Source organism: Quercus lobata, chromosome 6 (genome assembly GCF_001633185.2).
Source record: "Quercus lobata isolate SW786 chromosome 6, ValleyOak3.0 Primary Assembly, whole genome shotgun sequence".
Taxonomy (NCBI): Eukaryota; Viridiplantae; Streptophyta; class Magnoliopsida; order Fagales; family Fagaceae; genus Quercus; species Quercus lobata.
Genome location: NC_044909.1, coordinates 28,893,610 through 28,911,886, shown reverse-complemented (window position 1 = coordinate 28,911,886; position 18,277 = coordinate 28,893,610). Strand labels below are relative to the sequence as shown.

The following is an 18,277-nucleotide window of genomic DNA, read 5'->3' as shown; positions in this document are numbered from 1 at the left end:
TTTTTCTTTTTTTTCTTTTTTTCTTGAGTTTTTAAATATTTTTACTTTTTTTTTTTTTTAATAAGAGTTGTTACAATATTTTTTCACCAAATTTTAGGTTCAGCGACTCAGCAGTAACAATAGAGCACTTGTATTAAAGTTTGTATAATAGAAAAGGTAACAAAATGTAGCCAATCATGCTAAAAATTCGTGTTTCTCAAAAAAAAAAAAAAAAAAAAGCGCTAAAACGTTTCTCAAAAGGAAAAACGTTTGGAGTAAGTACTTTCCTAGGCATGATCAACCTTTTATTATTTATTTATTTATTGATTTAGATCTAACATACATAACTCAAATGTCATTGTTTTTATCATTTTGTGGGCAATGCCGATAATATGTTTAACATAAATTACTAGTCGGTAATTCTCAAGTTTAGTATTTCAAAAAGTACTTTTTTTTTTTTTTCATAATTTGATAGTTGAGTGGAGAAATTTAAACCTGAACATCCCTATTAAAAACATTATAATGCATCAATTGAATTACAAAACTCTTGACAAAAACATGTATTTTTTAGTATTGAGTTACAAATGATGGCATCTCAAATACATATTTTTTTAGTTTTTAGTAGCAAGTTATATGTGCTGTGTGCATATGATAGCAGACCTCTTTTAATTAGTTTTTTTTTTTTTTTTTGAGAAGATCTTTTAATTTGTTACCAAAAAAAAAAGGGGGTGGGGGGTATTCAAACTTGAGAAAGCCATGAAGTACAAGGTACTCGTCAATTTAAAATAAAATAAAAACCTTGATGTTGGGTGACCTGCGAGCAAAGAATTAGATCTATACCTAAAAATTTCACTCTTTGTTGTTGACAAAAAGGAAAGTAAACAAGGAACACAGAAATGAATGCCGCTTAGACTCTTTAGTCTTCACTGTCAGATAACCATATTCATTGCGTATGATCTCAAGTTCTCAACAGAAGCTCTGTAAGATTTCAGCTTCTTTGAATGTTAAGATTGGCTAATCTAGGACTACGCCGACATTTACAAAAGTCATATCAGCTATACATCTCACTTTTAAAACTTTAATCCAAGGAAACTAGTTTCCTAAAAGACAGCCAAATTTGAAAAAACCTCTGGCTTGATTTCAAAAAGACCCATTAATATATGTCTTAAGGACACATATTAATCATCAAATTTAGGAATTTTTTTATGAGAAATTGAAAAAATCATTAAAAAAATTAGTCATTTTTTCATTTTTCTATCAAAAGTTTTCTAAAATGATTTAATAATGTATGTTTTAAGCGCATATTTTAGTGTGTGTGTATATATATATATAAGAACAAAATTTAGGTTCAATACCTTAGGTGCCGTTCCTTAGATTCCCTCTTAATTAAGATTTAGTCATGTTGCTATTTAACTAATAAATACACTTTCATCCCATAAGAAAAAATCCACATGACAGAATCTTAATAAGAAAACTTAACTAACAACGTCTAAGTAATACCTAAGTCTTGTCTTATAGAAAATTCACTCACATTAACTTTCATATAATAGTTGGCAACCACCGCCAACTTATTAAAATAAAATATATATTCAACCTTAGACATAAAGTTGAGTTCATAGGTCCCATTTCAGGACAAATATATTACAAGATGAAAACGTAATTGAAGATTAAACAAAGTTCTGGAACACATGCTACCAGAGGGCTTATTTAAGTTTGACACACAGTAGTACTTGGTGTAGGACTTATAGGTAGAGCTTCCAGTTTCTGGCACTCAGAATCTTGTTGATATCATCAGCTATGGTCTCTGCATCCCTCGCTACTCCAAACAGTCCCCTCTTTGACAACCCAGCACAATACAGGCCTTTCTCTCCCTTAAAGTGAGCTGGGAATGGATTTTTTGGCATTCCTTCTTCATTCAGAGCATATTTATAATCCTATAAACACATTATTTTAGTCAATAATTAAGTACAAAATTTCTTGAAGTTTAGCTTCGTCTTTGAGTAAATTGTTAAAACAAACTACGTACCTTAAGCCAATCATTAGCTGAGCTTTTATAACCAGTTGCAAACACAATCGCAGCGAACTTCCTCTCAGTGCCATCCATGAACTCCACACTGTCTTCATTGATTCTCACTATACCAGGGACAACCTGTGTCAAAGATAACAATAGATTGCATGTCAGAATTATGTGCCGCAACATATTAAAAAAAACATCCCTTAGGCCCAAACCAACCAAGTTTAGTTCCAACAGTAAAATGAATATTCTTGACTATTATGATAATCTCAAATTAGTTATTATCAGCCATTTAAAACAAACAAAATGATACATACAAAACCAACTTCAATCCTCCATTAATGCATAGATGTTGAGGCTAGTTATTTAATATAGTGGCTATTACTCATCGTCTGCTCAGTGGCGAAATTAATATAGAATGGAAAGCAGTTACGGACAAGCACAGTATACGTAGTTTTATATGCGTTATGGACAAGCACACTACACATACAATATAATACCATTCACGTGAATATAAATTAGTAATTTTATGTTAGATTAAGCATAAAAAGATATAATATCCGTTATCTTTAATCTATTTGTTAGGATTTTTAAGCTTTAGAAAAATATCACTCGATGAATCTATATAATAATTAACAGTCGAAACGTTTAACTTTTTGTTGATCATTCCTTATTACGCCATATGACTATATAAATTTGTGACATGTTTACATTTTAAAACACTGAAAAATTGTGTCTTTTCATTTGGTGGATTAAACAAACCGTTTCAATACAATTTTTCTACCGTTACTATATCTTTTAACTCTCTCTTATTTCTCCCGGTTTCTTTGCTGCCAGAGGAGTACAGAAATAAGAAAACAACATTATTGGCGCTATATTCCCTTGATAAAAAGGTTAGAAACTAATTCGGTCAACTGTGATTGAGAAATTGCTCTAAGTATTGATCATGGTGTTATACTATTCTTTTTTTTTTTGAGAAGATGGTGTTATACTATTCGGTTACATACTTTTTGCCTTACTTTGTGTGCCAAAGTTACTCAACATATATAATGTTATTTGTGCACGGTTTGACTTTGTAAAATGAGTTTGAATTCGCATTTTTTTGGCTTAATGGCTTTGATTATTTATTTAAGCATATTTGGTTATTGGAGTTACTGTTTTGTATTTCCTCATCTCCATTCAAATTTTAACAATTGGGTTTGAATCAGGTAGTTGCAATGGAGATTTGGTTTAAAGCAGTATTACAGGTTATTTTAATATTTTCTTATGGCCATAATATAGAGCGAGATTGTATTATAATTTATGAAATGGCCATGACTTCGGCACTATAATCAAAAAGCAGATACCTCTTTATACTGATACTTTAATTGTTGGCCATTGTAAAAAATTGAATCCTACGCATTTGTTTTATGTTAATATTTTCCTCTAAGAATGGTATTGTGTATTGTTATTGGTATGAATGCCCTTTTCATATTAATGCATAATACATCACTGAGGTGGCTTTCAAAAAAACTATTCTGTGTTGTTGGCAGTTTTATTACTTGTGTTCCAATTTGTATAAGTTTGTATTACCATGCTTGGAATGGCCAGACTTTGGTGGTAAAATCAAAGTATAACGGCAGTTAAAATTAAACATGTGGCATTTAATGTGTGTTTGGCATATTTGCACTTCACAATTTATTCTTCTTATTGTTTCATCGTTGACTACTGTAATAAAAATATTTTTATGTTTTAGTAGAAATTTATTTTGAGTTTGAATTAGATTTTCACACCATATAAATTTATAGTTTATATATAACTGGTTCTTAGTCCAATTATAATTTTTTGGCTTTTTATATGTGCAATAGTGTATGGGCACAAAATTCTCCCCATGACACAACCAAGTTTATTGGGTTCTAGTGTTCTACAAATAGCAATTTTGAAAAAAAATCCATAAGTTTCTTGTGTTTCTAAGAAAGACGAAAAAGAAGAAGTTGAGAAAAAATTACCAAATGAATATGAACTACTATTCATACCAAAATGTTTATGACTCTTCAATATGCACATTTTCATTCAGTATGCATATTTTCAGTCAATGGACACATTTTTATTCAATAGGCACATTTTCATTCAGTATGCATATTTTCAGTCAATGGACACATTTTTATTCAATAGGCACATTTTCATTCAATATGCACATTTTTGTTCAATAAGCACATTTTCATTCAATAGACACCTCTAATATATATCCAATATAAAGAATTATGACCTTCCAATAGACACATTTCAATATATCTAATATGAAAAGTTATGACTTTTTTTATCCCTGAAATCATCCAACAGTTATTCCTATGCATCGCACGGGTTAGAGACTAATTTTATTATATAATTATTTTCAAATTTTATACTTATTCTCAAATTTATAAAAAAAAAATTCAAAGTCCTAACATTTTTTAAAAATATCAAAAACAAATTTTAACCTTTTTTTTTCTCTTGAATTAAAATTTTTGCATTTTTCTTTTCTTTTTTCCCTCTTTTTTAAAACTTTTGTATATTTAGAAAATATTGATATACCCTTAAAAAAGACATTGATATAAAGGGAAATATTTTTCTTTATATTTTGTTCAATAAAACTTGATCTATAAAAGATATACATAAATGAAAAGAAAAAATAAATAAATAAAAATAAAGAAGTTTTGGGTGGGGCTGTGGAGCCATTTCTAGACAATAGTATAAAGAGTCTGAAACTATAAAAAAAAGAAAAACTAAGGGCCCGTTTGGTATTTGTGTTTAAATAATAGTTTTCAGTTTTTTTGGAAATACATGTGAGTGAAAAAGTGTGTGAAAAAACGTGTAATGTTGTTTAAAAACTGAAAACATGTGTTTAAACTTGCATAACAAACGAGGCCTAAGAATCTTAGAGGCTATTTGGATTGAGTTTTTTGATAACTCAATTCTCTGTTTTCATAACTCATAACTCAAAAATGGTGGGACCCATAGTAAAAAGGTTGTTTGGCCAAACGATAACTCTGTTTCCATAACTCTGTTTCCATCACTCAATTCTCTGATTTTTGAGTTATGAGTTATAGAAACTGAAAATAACAAAAGGCTATTTTCAGTTTCCATAACTCATAACTCAATGTCATTTCCGTAAATAAACACACATGAGGGACCCACAGCCACAACTTTTGACCACTTTTTGACTTTTTTTTTTCCTTTTTCTTTTCTTGGGTTGGCCGTTAAGGTTTTTTTTTTTTTTTTTTTTTTTTTTTCTGGGTTGGCGTTGTTCTTTTTTTTTTTTTTTTCTTCTGAGTTGGCGTTGTTCTTTTTTTTTTTTCTTTTTCTTTTTCTTTTCTTGGGTTGGCTGTTCGATTTGGTTTTTTTTTAATTATTTTTTTATATATATTATCTTCGGTGAGTTGGGTGCTAAAAAAAAAGAAAAACTGTACTGGCTGACAGGTGTGGGACCCATGAATAGTGTGAAAAAATTGAGTGATGAAAATAAAAGTGATGTTACCAAATGAGTGTGAAAAAATGAGTAATGAGTGATGAGTGATGGAAATTGAGTGACGGAAATTGAGTGATGAAAAATCCTTACCCAAACAGGCCCTTATAGTTCAATTAATATCTTCTGGTATTTTAAATAGAAATAGCTAAGATTTAAATCCCTTCTCCTTCTATTATAGCTTTGGGATTATCATTATAGCTTAACTAACATCTCTTATTACTCCTTGATATATCATGCTTCACCATCTTAATGAAACCCTAGAATCACAATCCCACTCCCTTACCCAACCATGCTTCATCAATTATCATCATCATGCATGTTTAATTATTTCTATCTTTATCAACAATCAAATTTGTACTATTCTTAATATGTTAACAGATTTAGTTGTTAGATAAAAAAATGTATTGATCAGTAGTAGCAAAAACATTATAAAGTTGTCATTTTAATTAAGTTACTAATTATTATAATAATATTAAATGAAGGTACGTACCTGAACCTCTCCTTGTTTGATCTTTTTGATTGTTCCAACATCAATAACAGGAGACCTTCCGGTTAACGATTTTTGAAAGAAGGGGCCTATATTTGGGCGATGGATGCCATACTTGGACAGATTGCCGAAAAGGAAAGCTGCATGTATCATGGTCAAAGCATCCACAACGTGAACAGGGAGATATTTCATTAAAGACATTCCTCGATGCACAGCTTCTCTGGTCAGCACATGAAACTGCAACCAATTGCAATAGTAGAATAGTCATGAATCAGTAATTCCATTAAAATCGTAATAATGTAATCATGTCTAGGTTTTTTCATTCCCATAGCGTACGTACTTTTTGGATAGACTTGGGTTTCTACAAATATCACCATCCAATTTTTTTATCTTTATTTAACTCTCTATTTGAATAATTAATTTGCTGGAAATTAGGCTTCTAACAACTCAAAAAGCTGTTGTTGATATTTTTCCTTTAATATTCTTATGAATTTAATCACGTTTTTTCTATCATTTAATTATTTGATTTTTCCTTATTAATTATTATTACATGGACATAACATGAATTAATTCGTTAGCTTTTTTTACCAACAATACAAACAAGAAATTTTTCTTTTAGGTAATCTATTAATAATGCTCCCTCCTTTCACATAAGAGGTAAGCCCCACACGTGGGTCCCACCATGGGATAATTGTTTAAATCAAAAGTTCAAGAATTATTAATACTCATATTCTAAGAATAATATTTGTAAAACTCTTTAGGTAGTTTTATATAAAGGTGAACTCCATGAGTCTTTCTACCAAAAAAAAAAAAAAACTCCATGTGTCTTGTATGTGGATCCCAAGATTAGTGAGAGAGAAATGTGTAACATAAAAAATATTTTATGAAACGGTTTCATGATCCCTCTCTCACATAGCATGTATGGATTTCACATGCTGTAAGAGAGTGATCTCATTATATACCTCTTGGTGTAAAACCATGGGTGTAAGGAATAATTTCTTCTAAAACTCTCATCTCTTCTCTCTTCTCTGTCTCTTTTCCCTAAACGCTATCACAGCTTCCTATGCCTTACTATCTTAACCTGCTTATTAAGTTGTATTCAATTAGTTGCTCAAAAAACGTTTAATCCACCTATATGTACAAAGACGGAAGGCAAAATCTGCATTTATCATCATCAGTCTATTTTTGATCTCATGATCTCATCAACCTCAACTCACGGAGTGAGAGAGAGAGAGGTATCCCATAAATTAAGCATGCATGCAAGACAAAAACTGGTCTAAGTTGGTTGGTTTGAAGACAAAAAAGATGAAATTAGCTCTCTTTATGTTATAGGGAGAAAAGTGGCAGTTCTACTATTTAGGCTCAATTTGGGCTGCCCTGCTGTATGGAGGGAGGAACCCATCATTTTCCTAAACCTAAAAATTAGCAGAGTTGTCCAGATATTTCTGTTGCATAGAAATGCTTTATAAGCTCAAAATGACCTCCTACTGCCTGAACAAGATGGAAGAACGTCAGTATATATAATAGATTGCAATAATGGTTTTTTTTTTTTTTTTTTTTTTGAGAAGGCAATAATGGTATCTATTTTAACTGAGAACAAGAAAAGAAGCATTTACTCTTGCATTCAACTAGTAGTAGAGACAGAATTTTTCTCTCCCTCTCTCACGCAGTCTTTGTGTTCTATGTACTTTCAGGCAACCTTTAATTATACAATGGTTAAATTGTATACCCAACTAAGATCTAAGGCAAATCACTCTAGAACAAGAAACACAAAGTTGTCAGGCTAACCCCAAATATTCATTATTATTATTATTATTATACAGGCCACCTTAATTAGCATGTTACCTTTCTTCCTAAAGAACACTTCTGCCCAAATACTTTAATTCTATTTTAGCAGATGATAATAATAATAGTGTTATGGTGTATGGACAAAAATAGTTCAGGCCGTAAAGCACACAAAGCTGGTGGATAAAGAAAAATCCAAGTCATTGTTTCCTTGGATTTCTTTCAATCGTTTGTATAATCTTAAAAAAAAAAAAAAAAAAAAAAAAAAAAAAAAAAAAAAAAAAAAACGCCTGTAGAAAATCATATTTTTCAAACAAGGCGGAGCTATTTGTATGGTCTAATCTTGTAATCATTTTTTATTAATTGTAAATCGTTTATGTATTTTTGAGTGTTTTTTTGGTCTAGTTGAAAAATAATTTCACAGGGTATAAAAACAATTTTCTCCAAAGTAACATCACAAGTGACCTCTCCCTGCAACATTACTTTACTCCTTTTCAAGACCATGTGAGAGAGGGAGAGAAGATGAAGATAATGATGGAGAGCAGAGAGTTAATGCTATTTTTTATTTTTCTATTTTTAATAAGAAGAATTAATAACTTAGTTACTAATTTTTAGGGAACAATAAATACATGACTATGAGTGTTTTTTTCACCCTTAGTGTAACTTCACAAGAGTTACACATTTTTTGAACCATTGATTTCTATGAGATCTAATGGTTAAAAATAGTCAACTATCACATCAGCAAAATTTATTTAAGGGTATTTTTTTTTCTCTCACCCTATTTATTACAACAATTGATTTCTCTCTCCCTATTTATCTATTTCTTTCTTTCTTTCTCTCACCCTTTTTATTACAACATGAGTACATTTTTTTTTTCTCCAGATTAATCCGATATAATTTTCTTTTATTCCACCCTTCTTGCTATGGAGACTTGTGACATAATATCACAGTGCTCCATCCCGTCACTTGCGTTGCATATAGCCATACGTACATATATATATATATATATATATTGATGTTACTGGGATTTATTTAAAGCAAGGGGTAGCCAAGCCGGGGTATTGGTGCCATCATCTGAAACTTTTCCTGAAGATTTACTGTCTCTAACATTGAATAGTTGTCATTCAAGAGTTTGAAAGATCTGATTTGGATGTCAAAATTCTAAGCAGTGGGTTAATGAATAAATAAGCAAATTATTGATGATGTCCTGATTTTACAATTAGGGTAATATAACCACAATCCAGGAGCAATATATTACAGCTACTCTGTTTATGAAGTATTTCCTTCCACAAATTATGCTATAATAGAAACTGCAACTCCTACTTTTGTTGGTCTTGACAAAATATATTTCCCCTCTATTTTGTTGAAAAATGCTTTTTAAATTTATCACTACAAGACAAAATATATTTCCACTTTATTTTGTTGAAGATGCTTTTAAATTTATCACGACAAGGTAAAATAAAAATAAGAATACTTGAAAATTGAAGTGGATGAGGTATATACACAATTACAACTTTGAAAAGGATGGAAAAATAATGCATAGTGAACTACATACACATACTGCCTATATTGTCAAAAAAAATTTCTCATGTTGACAGCATGAATAAATAAATGAGAGAAAAATCAATGGTTGTAATAAATAAGGTGGGAGAAAAAAAAAAAAAGCCCTAAAATAAATTTTGCTGATGTGGCAATTGACTATTTTTAATCATTAAATCTTATAGAAATCAATGGTCTTAAAAATGTGTAACTTCTTTAGATTTACACCAGGTGTAACTTGAACCTATTTCATATATATAATATTAATTTATTGCTTATACATGGATGTTTGTAATTTTGATTTAACATATTTTCTTATGTAAACAAAATATTAACATCAAATAAGTCTTTACATTTTTACCAAAAAAAAAAAAAAGTTCTGACATGTTTAAAAATATACAAGTCAATTTAATAAAAATAAAATATAATTAAATTACGTATGGTATGCATTAAATACTCTTTAATTTAACCATGATGAAAGGTGCTGTCTTAATTTTTTTATACAAATATTTAAAAGTTAACACAAAAGAGAGTTTATGAGAGAATTTTTGTAGAAGCAAATTGATTCTAGATTATAGTAGAATTGGCACTAGTACTGCACGAATGAGAGAGAGAGAGAGAGATCATATATACCGGGCCTCTGACAACAATGGAGGGGCGACTATAGAAGTTTGAGAGGTCATAAGCAATCTCCATTCCGGAATTACCACAGCCAACCACCAAGACATCTTGGTCTTGATATTTCAGACCTGATTTGTACTGTTTGGAATGTACAATCTCTCCCTTAAAGCTATCCAAACCAGTCACATCAGGTATATAGCCCTCGCTATTCTCACCGGTAGCAACCACTAAAAACTCAGCAACATAAACCTCCGTCTTCCCTTCTATGGTGTTCTTAGCTTCAACCCTCCATTTGTTTTCAGAATTGTCATAGGAAGCCGACTCAACAGAGCGGTGGTAGCGAGGGTTGATGTCAAACTGGGACACATATTCATCTATGTATCGAACAAAACATTCCTTGGACATGAAAGAAGGGGTATTTGGTGGCTGTGGCTTATATGGTAAGGAGCAAAATTCTTTAGCTAGATGGAGACCTAGTCGATCATAGGTTCCTTTCTTCCAAAGAGAATTATGGCAATCTTCTCTTTCAAGGAGCACATAGGGAATGGAATGATGGGTCAAGCAAGCTGCAGTTGCAATGCCAGAAGGGCCAGCTCCTACAATCAAAACTACTGCTTTACTCTCCATTGAAAATGGTACAAACAAACTAAGAGCTCAAGGTTTTCCTTAGTGCTTGGATTGCTTCAATTTCTATGTACTTGCAATGGGCTAGGATGTGTTATTTATAACTGGTACATGACCTGAGATTAAGGAAAGAATCTTTGATTAATGACTTCATATTATGTGTAATTATCATCCATTCATGTGAGAGAGGGAAATACGCATTTATGGTACTTCGGAAGTACCTAATAATTTTCCCCTAAGTTACACCTAATGCATGAAATGCAAGATCTACTATATACGTAACAGAAGGTTGTGGGTTAATATTTTAATCTATCAATTGGTAAAAAAAATTTGGCGTTAATTGCTTGAAAAAATATTTTTAATTTTTTGTGGTTGATAATTCAAACAATTAGGGAGGGAAGATTTGAATCTTGTTTCTTTTCATAAAGAAAAGTAGACATTACCACTTAGGACATGTTTGGTACATTGAATAATAATTATGAATATAAAAAAATCATAAAAAATAACTAATCTCTCTTACAAATTTAAAAAATAGGCAAAAATGCAAAACTGATCCCCTAACTTTTAGCTTTTATCATTTCAGTCCTTTAACTTTCAGTTTTGTCATTTTAGTCCTCTAAATTTCAATTTTTGTCAATGTGGTCTTCCGTTAGAACTCAATTATCTTTTTCTGTTAAGTGATCAAAACTACACCATTTTGACTTTTTTTTTTTTAATAATAATTTTCATAGTTAAAAGAAAACTAAAAAAAAAAAAGCTGTAAAAAAAAGAAAAAAAAAAAGAAAAGAAAAAAACATTCGGAAATGGCGAACGCAAGATCTATGCAAAACCTGTGCCTCTATCCTCAACCTTTACGCTTGCATCGTCTTCACTGCCAAGATCTAGATCTGCCCCTTATGTTACCAGCACAACCATTTCCCTCCTCACTATTCCATGATCTCCAATACCAATCTCCTTGGCGAAGTCTACGCTCAACACACCACCGATCAATACACTCTCCCCGGTTTTTGTTTTCGTGCTCGATACTTGCATGATCGAGGAGGAGATGGGCTATGTCAAATCAGCTTTGAGGTGGGCGGCATGCCATTGGCTTGTTGCCCGAGAACGCCCTTGTTGGCTACGTTTCATTTGGGACTCAGATTCAGGTTCGTGAATTGGACTTCTCCGACATGTTCAAGGTTTTGATTCCTCAAGTTACTTTTTTTTTTTTTTTTTTTTACAGCTTTTTTTAATTTTCTTTTAATTATAAAAAAAGAGCTAAAAGTTAGAGGGTCACTTAACGGAAAAAGATAACTGAGTTCTAATGGAAGACTACATTGACAAAAATTGAAACTTAGAATACTGAAATGACAAAGCTAAAAGTTAGAAGACTAAAACAACAAAAAGTGAAAGTTAGAGAGTCAGTTTTGCATTTTTGCCTAAAAAATATTATTTTTTAGGGTATATAATTATATAAGTAAGATATTTCCTAAAATATATCTTTAAGTTTGATTTAAAATATTTCCATTTCATTATCTTCAAGATTCTATTATTATGTTGTCACCAAACAAATAAATAGTAATAAATATTACATTACAACATGTTGTATTTCTTGTATTTCCTATTTTTATACCTATGTAATTACGGTTACAGTCTACCAAATGTGCCCTAAATACATAAGTTTGATTATGAGTTATAACATTGGAATAAAACTTAAGATCTATTTTAGGAAATATCATAATCATACATTTGTATTTTCTAGAAATTTTTTTTTTTTATTTGAGAGAAAGATGAGTTATTTTTTATGATTTTTTATTTTCATAATTGTTATATGCATACGAATTTTTTTTTTTAAGTATTTGATTTTAGAAATTATTATAATAATTAAGGAATAATTATTACAAGTTTACAACCCTTTTAGAGAATAGATATTCATAAGGAATGATTATTTCCTATAATAAAAACATAACAAAACTACTAAAACAACTAAATCATATGAATATCTTTTTTTTTAAAATTATAAAAGAGAAATGATATGTCCACAACATTTTCACAACATTTTTACAACAAATCATAAGTAGCAGGTTGTTATTGGTTGTTGTTGTTGGGGTAAAAAAATAATCTTAGTGTTAGATTCAAATTTAAACTAATAACAACTAACCCCCTATGATTTGCTATGAAAATGTTGTAAAAATGTTGTGAATGTAACATTTCTCAATCATAAAAATAACTATTACATTAAAAGTGCCCTTACAGCACTGTTTTATTTACATTTAGTATTTATGCATTTAATCTTAGTAATGGGTCATTTATGACCTCATTTCCAACAAATATGGAATAATATTTAATTCCAAATGGCTGATACAATTTGGTAATTAATTTTAAATGATTTTTTAGTCCAAAGCGGGGTAAAATGCCTTTAACACCCTTGAACTTTGGGGTACTTGTACTTACACTTCTAAACTTTTATTTTTTGAGCAATTCTAAACTTTTATTTTAACCCATTTAAAACTTAAACTTTAATATTGTAAGAAATAGACCCCCCTTAAATTTTATTTTAGCCTATTTAATACATATACTTTAGACTATAACCAAAAGACCCCCCTAAACTTTTATATTGTTGCAATGAGAGCCCTTCATTTTCATTTTTTTTTAAATAATGATTTCTTGCAAAAATAAGTTGAATTATAAATTTTTTGTAAAAAAAAAAAAATGTTAAGGGGGGGGGGGGGTATTATTGCTACAATATCAAAGTTTGTGTATTAAATTGGTGAAAGACAAAGTTAAGGGGGTTAATTTGCTATCGTGTCAAAATTAAATTAGCTAAAACAAAAATCCAGGGGATGTAAGTAGGGGTGAGCAGGGACCCACCCAACCCAACCCAAATAAAAGGGCTTTGGGCGGGTCAAGTAGACATTCGGGTCAGGTTCAGGTCTCTTGCTCAGGAGAAAGAAGGGGAAAAAGAACTGAGAATAAAATTGGAAGAAAAATTAGAACTGCAAGGACTTTAAAAACAAAATTTAAACAAAACTAAATGAAAGGAATTTAGTGAACTCAAACCAAAGTTGGAAGACTAAAATGGAGAAAAACAAAGTTACATGAATGATTTGCTATTGGCCAAAGCAAAGAGGTTAATCTGTAATGTAGCCTTAAAATTTTGAAGAGCTTCTATATTCTCTCTAATAATAATTATGAGTGAAAAAAAGTAGTAGCTTAATATTATTATTCCCAATCTTCATGTTATAAAACAAAATTACATGTTCTATCAATTGTAAATATACGTAACCAATTTTTTATGTTTTCCATATTTTAAAATTTGACCAAAAAAAGTATAAGAATATTACACTAAAATGGTGTACCTAATTTTTAAAAATATTAAGTTTGATCCAATTAGGTATTGCAAGATCAAGACACATCAAGATTTTAACGGATAATAGGCATTTACATAGTTAGGGTTAACCACGTGTGATTATGAGTAATTAGAAATGATTGGTTTACCAGATAAATAATTATAATTAATTAATGTTAATAGTCTCGTTAGTTTGAGCTCATTGTAAGAAATGCACATCAACATGCATATGATTATTCTAATGGATAATTAGGTATTAATATTTATTGTTTATCTTGGAAAATAAGGTGTTGAACCAAAATTTAAAATTCATAAATATTTCTTGAACAAAATTTCTGCATTTTGATAATATTTAGAAATTCATGACTTTTCAATGGAAAATCAGAAAACTAGAAATTTGGACAGAATTTCAACATTGTCTAATGAGGAGAAAAGGGGTGTATGCATGACCATGTTATACAATAAGGGGTTTAGGGGGGGTGGCGTATCATTTACGTAGTCAGTACTTCAGCTATTGCACCTAGTCTAATACTTGGCCAATGGAGCTACAATCATCAACTTGTTCGACAATGGTGTAATAGTAGCTAGCATTACAACAAGGTTCATGTTAACGGTTCCTTAAAGTAATTGTTAATAAATCATATTAGAATTTTTTTTTTTTTTTTTTTTTTGAGAAACAAATTAACTACTAAACACACACACACACTTAATTACATTCTCTCACCAAGCTCAAACATATTAGAAAGTTTTAACATTATTTTTATAGGAAATATAAAAACCTGTCAACATAATCAATTGCTTTATCATTTTCCCATAAAATATTTCTTAAAATAATTTCTAAACTAATGCTCTTAGAGCATTCATTAACATTTCCCTTACAACAAACAATTATACAATTTGTCAATAGAAATATGGTGGCTGGATCACTGTAAGCATGTCAACAGCATTCTGGCAAAATCTCAGTTACTTCACAACCCTAGCAAGTAGTATCTCTATACGTTTGGTTACCTTACTGACTCTGATTGGGGCTCACTTCTTCAAGCTCCACTTGCTACTTTTCATTTTGATAGGAGTAGGTGCTTGTTGATTGTCAAAGTTGTAGCTCAAAAACACCTACAAACCAAGAAACCCAAGACTTGCAAAGGGGGCTTTGGAGAAGCAAACCAATACGACAACATGGAATTTGCGTTTGAATTAGCAGCTTCCTTGCTCAAGCAGCCTTTTGTCTTTAGTGTCGCCTTTAGGACCCGTTTGGATTAAGCATTGGAAAGAGAGGGAGTAGAGGAGAGTAGAATAGAGTTAGCTGAATAGAGTAGAATTGGCTGAAAATAGTAGAGTTGGCTGAAAATCTATTTTCAGCCAACTCTACTCTACTCCCCTCTATTCCCCCTCCTTCCCCCTCAATCAAAACAACCATAAGTGTCGCTTACTCAAATTAAAATAACTTATACATTAACAATATTCATGTATAAAAAATTTGTCATAATTGATAACCATAACAATGGAAAATTTGTCATAATTGATAACCATAACAAATTAAGACTATCTCAAAAATCTATTATATTAACTTATATTAATAAAAAATATATATAACTTATTAAATATTTGGCTTTTTTTTGTTTGTTTAATTCATTGTGTTTTTTTGGTCTACAACTCCACACTATACCTCCACATAATCACCATTAATTAGAACTCTTAGCCATCATTGGAGATTCCTAGAACATGATCCGACAATATTCCTATTGTAGTAATAAATCAATGTGTTGATAACCTTTGAAATCATAATCACTTATGGGAAAAATTCTATAAACCTTTAAAATTCTATCAACCTTACTTTCTTAACTAAGTCTTCAGTTTAAAAGCTTCTGAACCACATGAACCAAAAAGAAAAGGGAATAAAATTTAAATAAGTAAATGTTCCATTATTTCTTGAGATAGATAGTAGTTAGTAGGGCCTCTAGTGGGTGAATTTGGGGAAATTATTGTATACTCCTGGAGTACCATAAATGTGTACTCTCTTCTCTCACATGAATGGTGGGTCCCACTAATTAAATTTATGGTGGGACCCACCATTCATGTGAAAGGAGGGACTACGCATTTATGGTACTCCGGAAGTACCTAATAATTTTCCGTGAATTTGAACCAAAGGCATGAAACACTACAAATGATACCATTACTACTAGATCATTCTTAACCCCTAAAAGCTTCATTTCCAGATCTTAATTCGAAACAGCACATTTCATTTGGTGCCAAAAACCAATGTTATCACTTATCAATGAGAAATTGGTGGAATTTGGGAGATCAAAATTCAACGTACGTTTTCCCATGATGTTGTTGGTAGTTTAGACCTAACCCTGATTGGGATATATCGGTGGAAAAGAAGTTTTATGTACATCTTAGAGAGAAAAGGTTTGAGGACAACTTAAGGAAAGAAATTTTGTGGAAGGCATTGGGATTTTGAAATTTATTATAGAGAACTATTAAACCATGGAGCTTGCCAAACCAAGAGACAATGAATTAGGCCAAATTTGAGCGCACCTTTTCACAAACGATAACTTCTGCAATTGAACCTTTGAAAATTGAAATTAATCATAGAGATTAAATATGATATAAAAAAACAACTTATTTCTTTTATTAAAAAAAATATATATATATATATAGAAAGAGATTAGAATATATATGCATTACTACCCCATTTTGATTATTACCAAAAACATATCTGAAAATGGATCCTAGTTTAATTTATATGTCCCCCAAAAACAATAACCAAGGAGTATTCGAGCTATTCAATAGATCCAATTGTACGTGCTCAAACAAAAGAAAAAGAGATTAAATCAATCTTAAATGGTGCAAATGTAGGATTGACAGTAATTATACACACACATGTATATACAAGATATAAATTATACTATAGGCCTAATCTAAATATATATGTGTGTGAAGTTCTCTCCTAGATGAACCCCAGCCCTTGCCCCTTCCCCCCCTCCCCTCCACTCCACAAGAACTTTATACTTGTGAAGTGATTATCACGCCAAGAGTGTGCATTAATAATTGACAGTAATTAAGTAAAAAAAAGTCATGTAATATAAAGCAATGCTATTAGGTTTTATATTAATAATTTGTTGAAATATGAAAACTTGGAAAATCATATTGGATATGGCAATAATGGTAGCTTAATTGCTGCTCAATGCTCTCCGTTTAAAGTGCTCGATGCCATTACTCTCAAATCTCCTCCAAAACTCAATTCTTGACACAATTTTAAAACAATCAGGCTTTAAAACTTTTCATAATTAATGTTCGATACTTAGACAAACAAAAGATTGAATATATTTCTATTCAAAAAATCAACCAAGATTTTTTGATATGAGAGAGAGAGAGGCTCGTCCAATAGTTGGTTCAAAAGAAGATGAGTGAGAAGAACTTCAATGCAAATGAAAAGAGAGTAAGAAAGAGTGAGATGCTTTAGGTGGATGAGTTGAGAAAACAGAAAGCTAAGTGCGGAGAAATCTATAAACCTAAACGAAACGCCATTTCTTTTTCCTTCGATATGACGTCATGATGAAGTTGATTTTATTTGTTTTCCCCTTCCATACATAGAGTTATAATTCAATATTTCAGGAGTACAACAAGGATGTGGTACTCACTCTCTCACGTAATAATGAATCTAATTAATTAAATTTATGGTGTGATTCACCATTTACATAAGGGAAGGGAGTATCACTTTACTTTACTTCAAGAATACTTAATAATTTTCTTCCATGCCTATGTGAAACCACATTGTTTTGAGCTCACATATGTAAGGCAAATTTATAGTGCATGTTAAACTCCCAATTATTTTAGGAGTAATTTAAGAATGCAATAAAGTATTTCATACTTAAATGTCTTGACACATAACACGTGACATATAATAGCGATAACTTGATAAATGTTAAAATATATGGCGTGTAGATGAGGAAGTGACACATAATAGTCATAAGTTGATAAATGTTAGTAATATATATGGCGTATAGATGAGGAAGTGATGGTATGAAATTTATATTTTGATGAGTTATATTATTTTGTCCTATTTATTGATGTTTTGTTCTTTCTTTAACAAGATCATCCTAATCATAAGCAATATTTTTTTATTATAAAAAAATTGCTAAATATGCTAAACTGAGAAGTTGGAGAAAATTTTCAACAAATATGGGGGTCACTAGACTTTATGGCTATGTATTATATGAAACAATGTCAGTGGTAGTATTATGGTTATGTATTACGGAACAATGCTACTATTTTGGATGTATTTTATAAAACTTGGATGGTTTTAGTATTATGGAACAATGTTTACTAATTTATATGGTCATATATTGATTTTTTTTTTTTTTTTTTGAGAAACCGTTATATATTGAAACTTGAATGAGAGTACTATCA

The 18,277-nt window shown here is 30.6% G+C and overlaps 1 protein-coding gene across 2 annotated transcripts; it reads right to left on the bottom strand.

Annotated features, from left to right (window-relative positions):
- Window positions 1-1,685: 1,685 nt before the first annotated feature.
- LOC115994217 (probable indole-3-pyruvate monooxygenase YUCCA10) lies at window positions 1,686-14,205 on the bottom strand. 2 transcript variants are annotated; one of them, XM_031118278.1, is made up of 5 exons: window positions 14,193-14,205; window positions 9,925-10,523; window positions 5,971-6,204; window positions 2,006-2,128; window positions 1,686-1,913 (listed from the first exon to the last, which is right to left on the bottom strand). In XM_031118278.1, exons 1-5 carry the CDS (start codon window positions 14,203-14,205, stop codon window positions 1,722-1,724), a joined length of 1,161 nt encoding a protein of 386 aa, XP_030974138.1. In that variant the 3' UTR covers window positions 1,686-1,721. The 2 variants fall into 2 exon arrangements, with proteins under 2 accessions (XP_030974138.1, XP_030974137.1); XM_031118277.1 differs by lacking the exon at window positions 14,193-14,205 and having other exon boundaries at window positions 9,925-10,539.
- Between the last annotated feature and the right edge of the window lie 4,072 nt (window positions 14,206-18,277).

What these genes read in the sequence shown, in the direction of transcription:
- LOC115994217 (XM_031118277.1), bottom strand. Translation starts at nt 10,539, where the DNA reads ATGGAGAGTAAAGCAGTAGTTTTGATTGTAGGAGCTGGCCCTTCTGGC. An exon ending in CCATTGTTGTCAGAGGCCCG is followed by an intron (nt 6,205 to 9,924) that starts GTATATATGATC and finishes AATTGGTTGCAG; the next exon opens with TTTCATGTGCTGACCAGAGA. An exon ending in TCAAACAAGGAGAGGTTCAG is followed by an intron (nt 2,129 to 5,970) that starts GTACGTACCTTC and finishes TCTTTGACACAG; the next exon opens with GTTGTCCCTGGTATAGTGAG.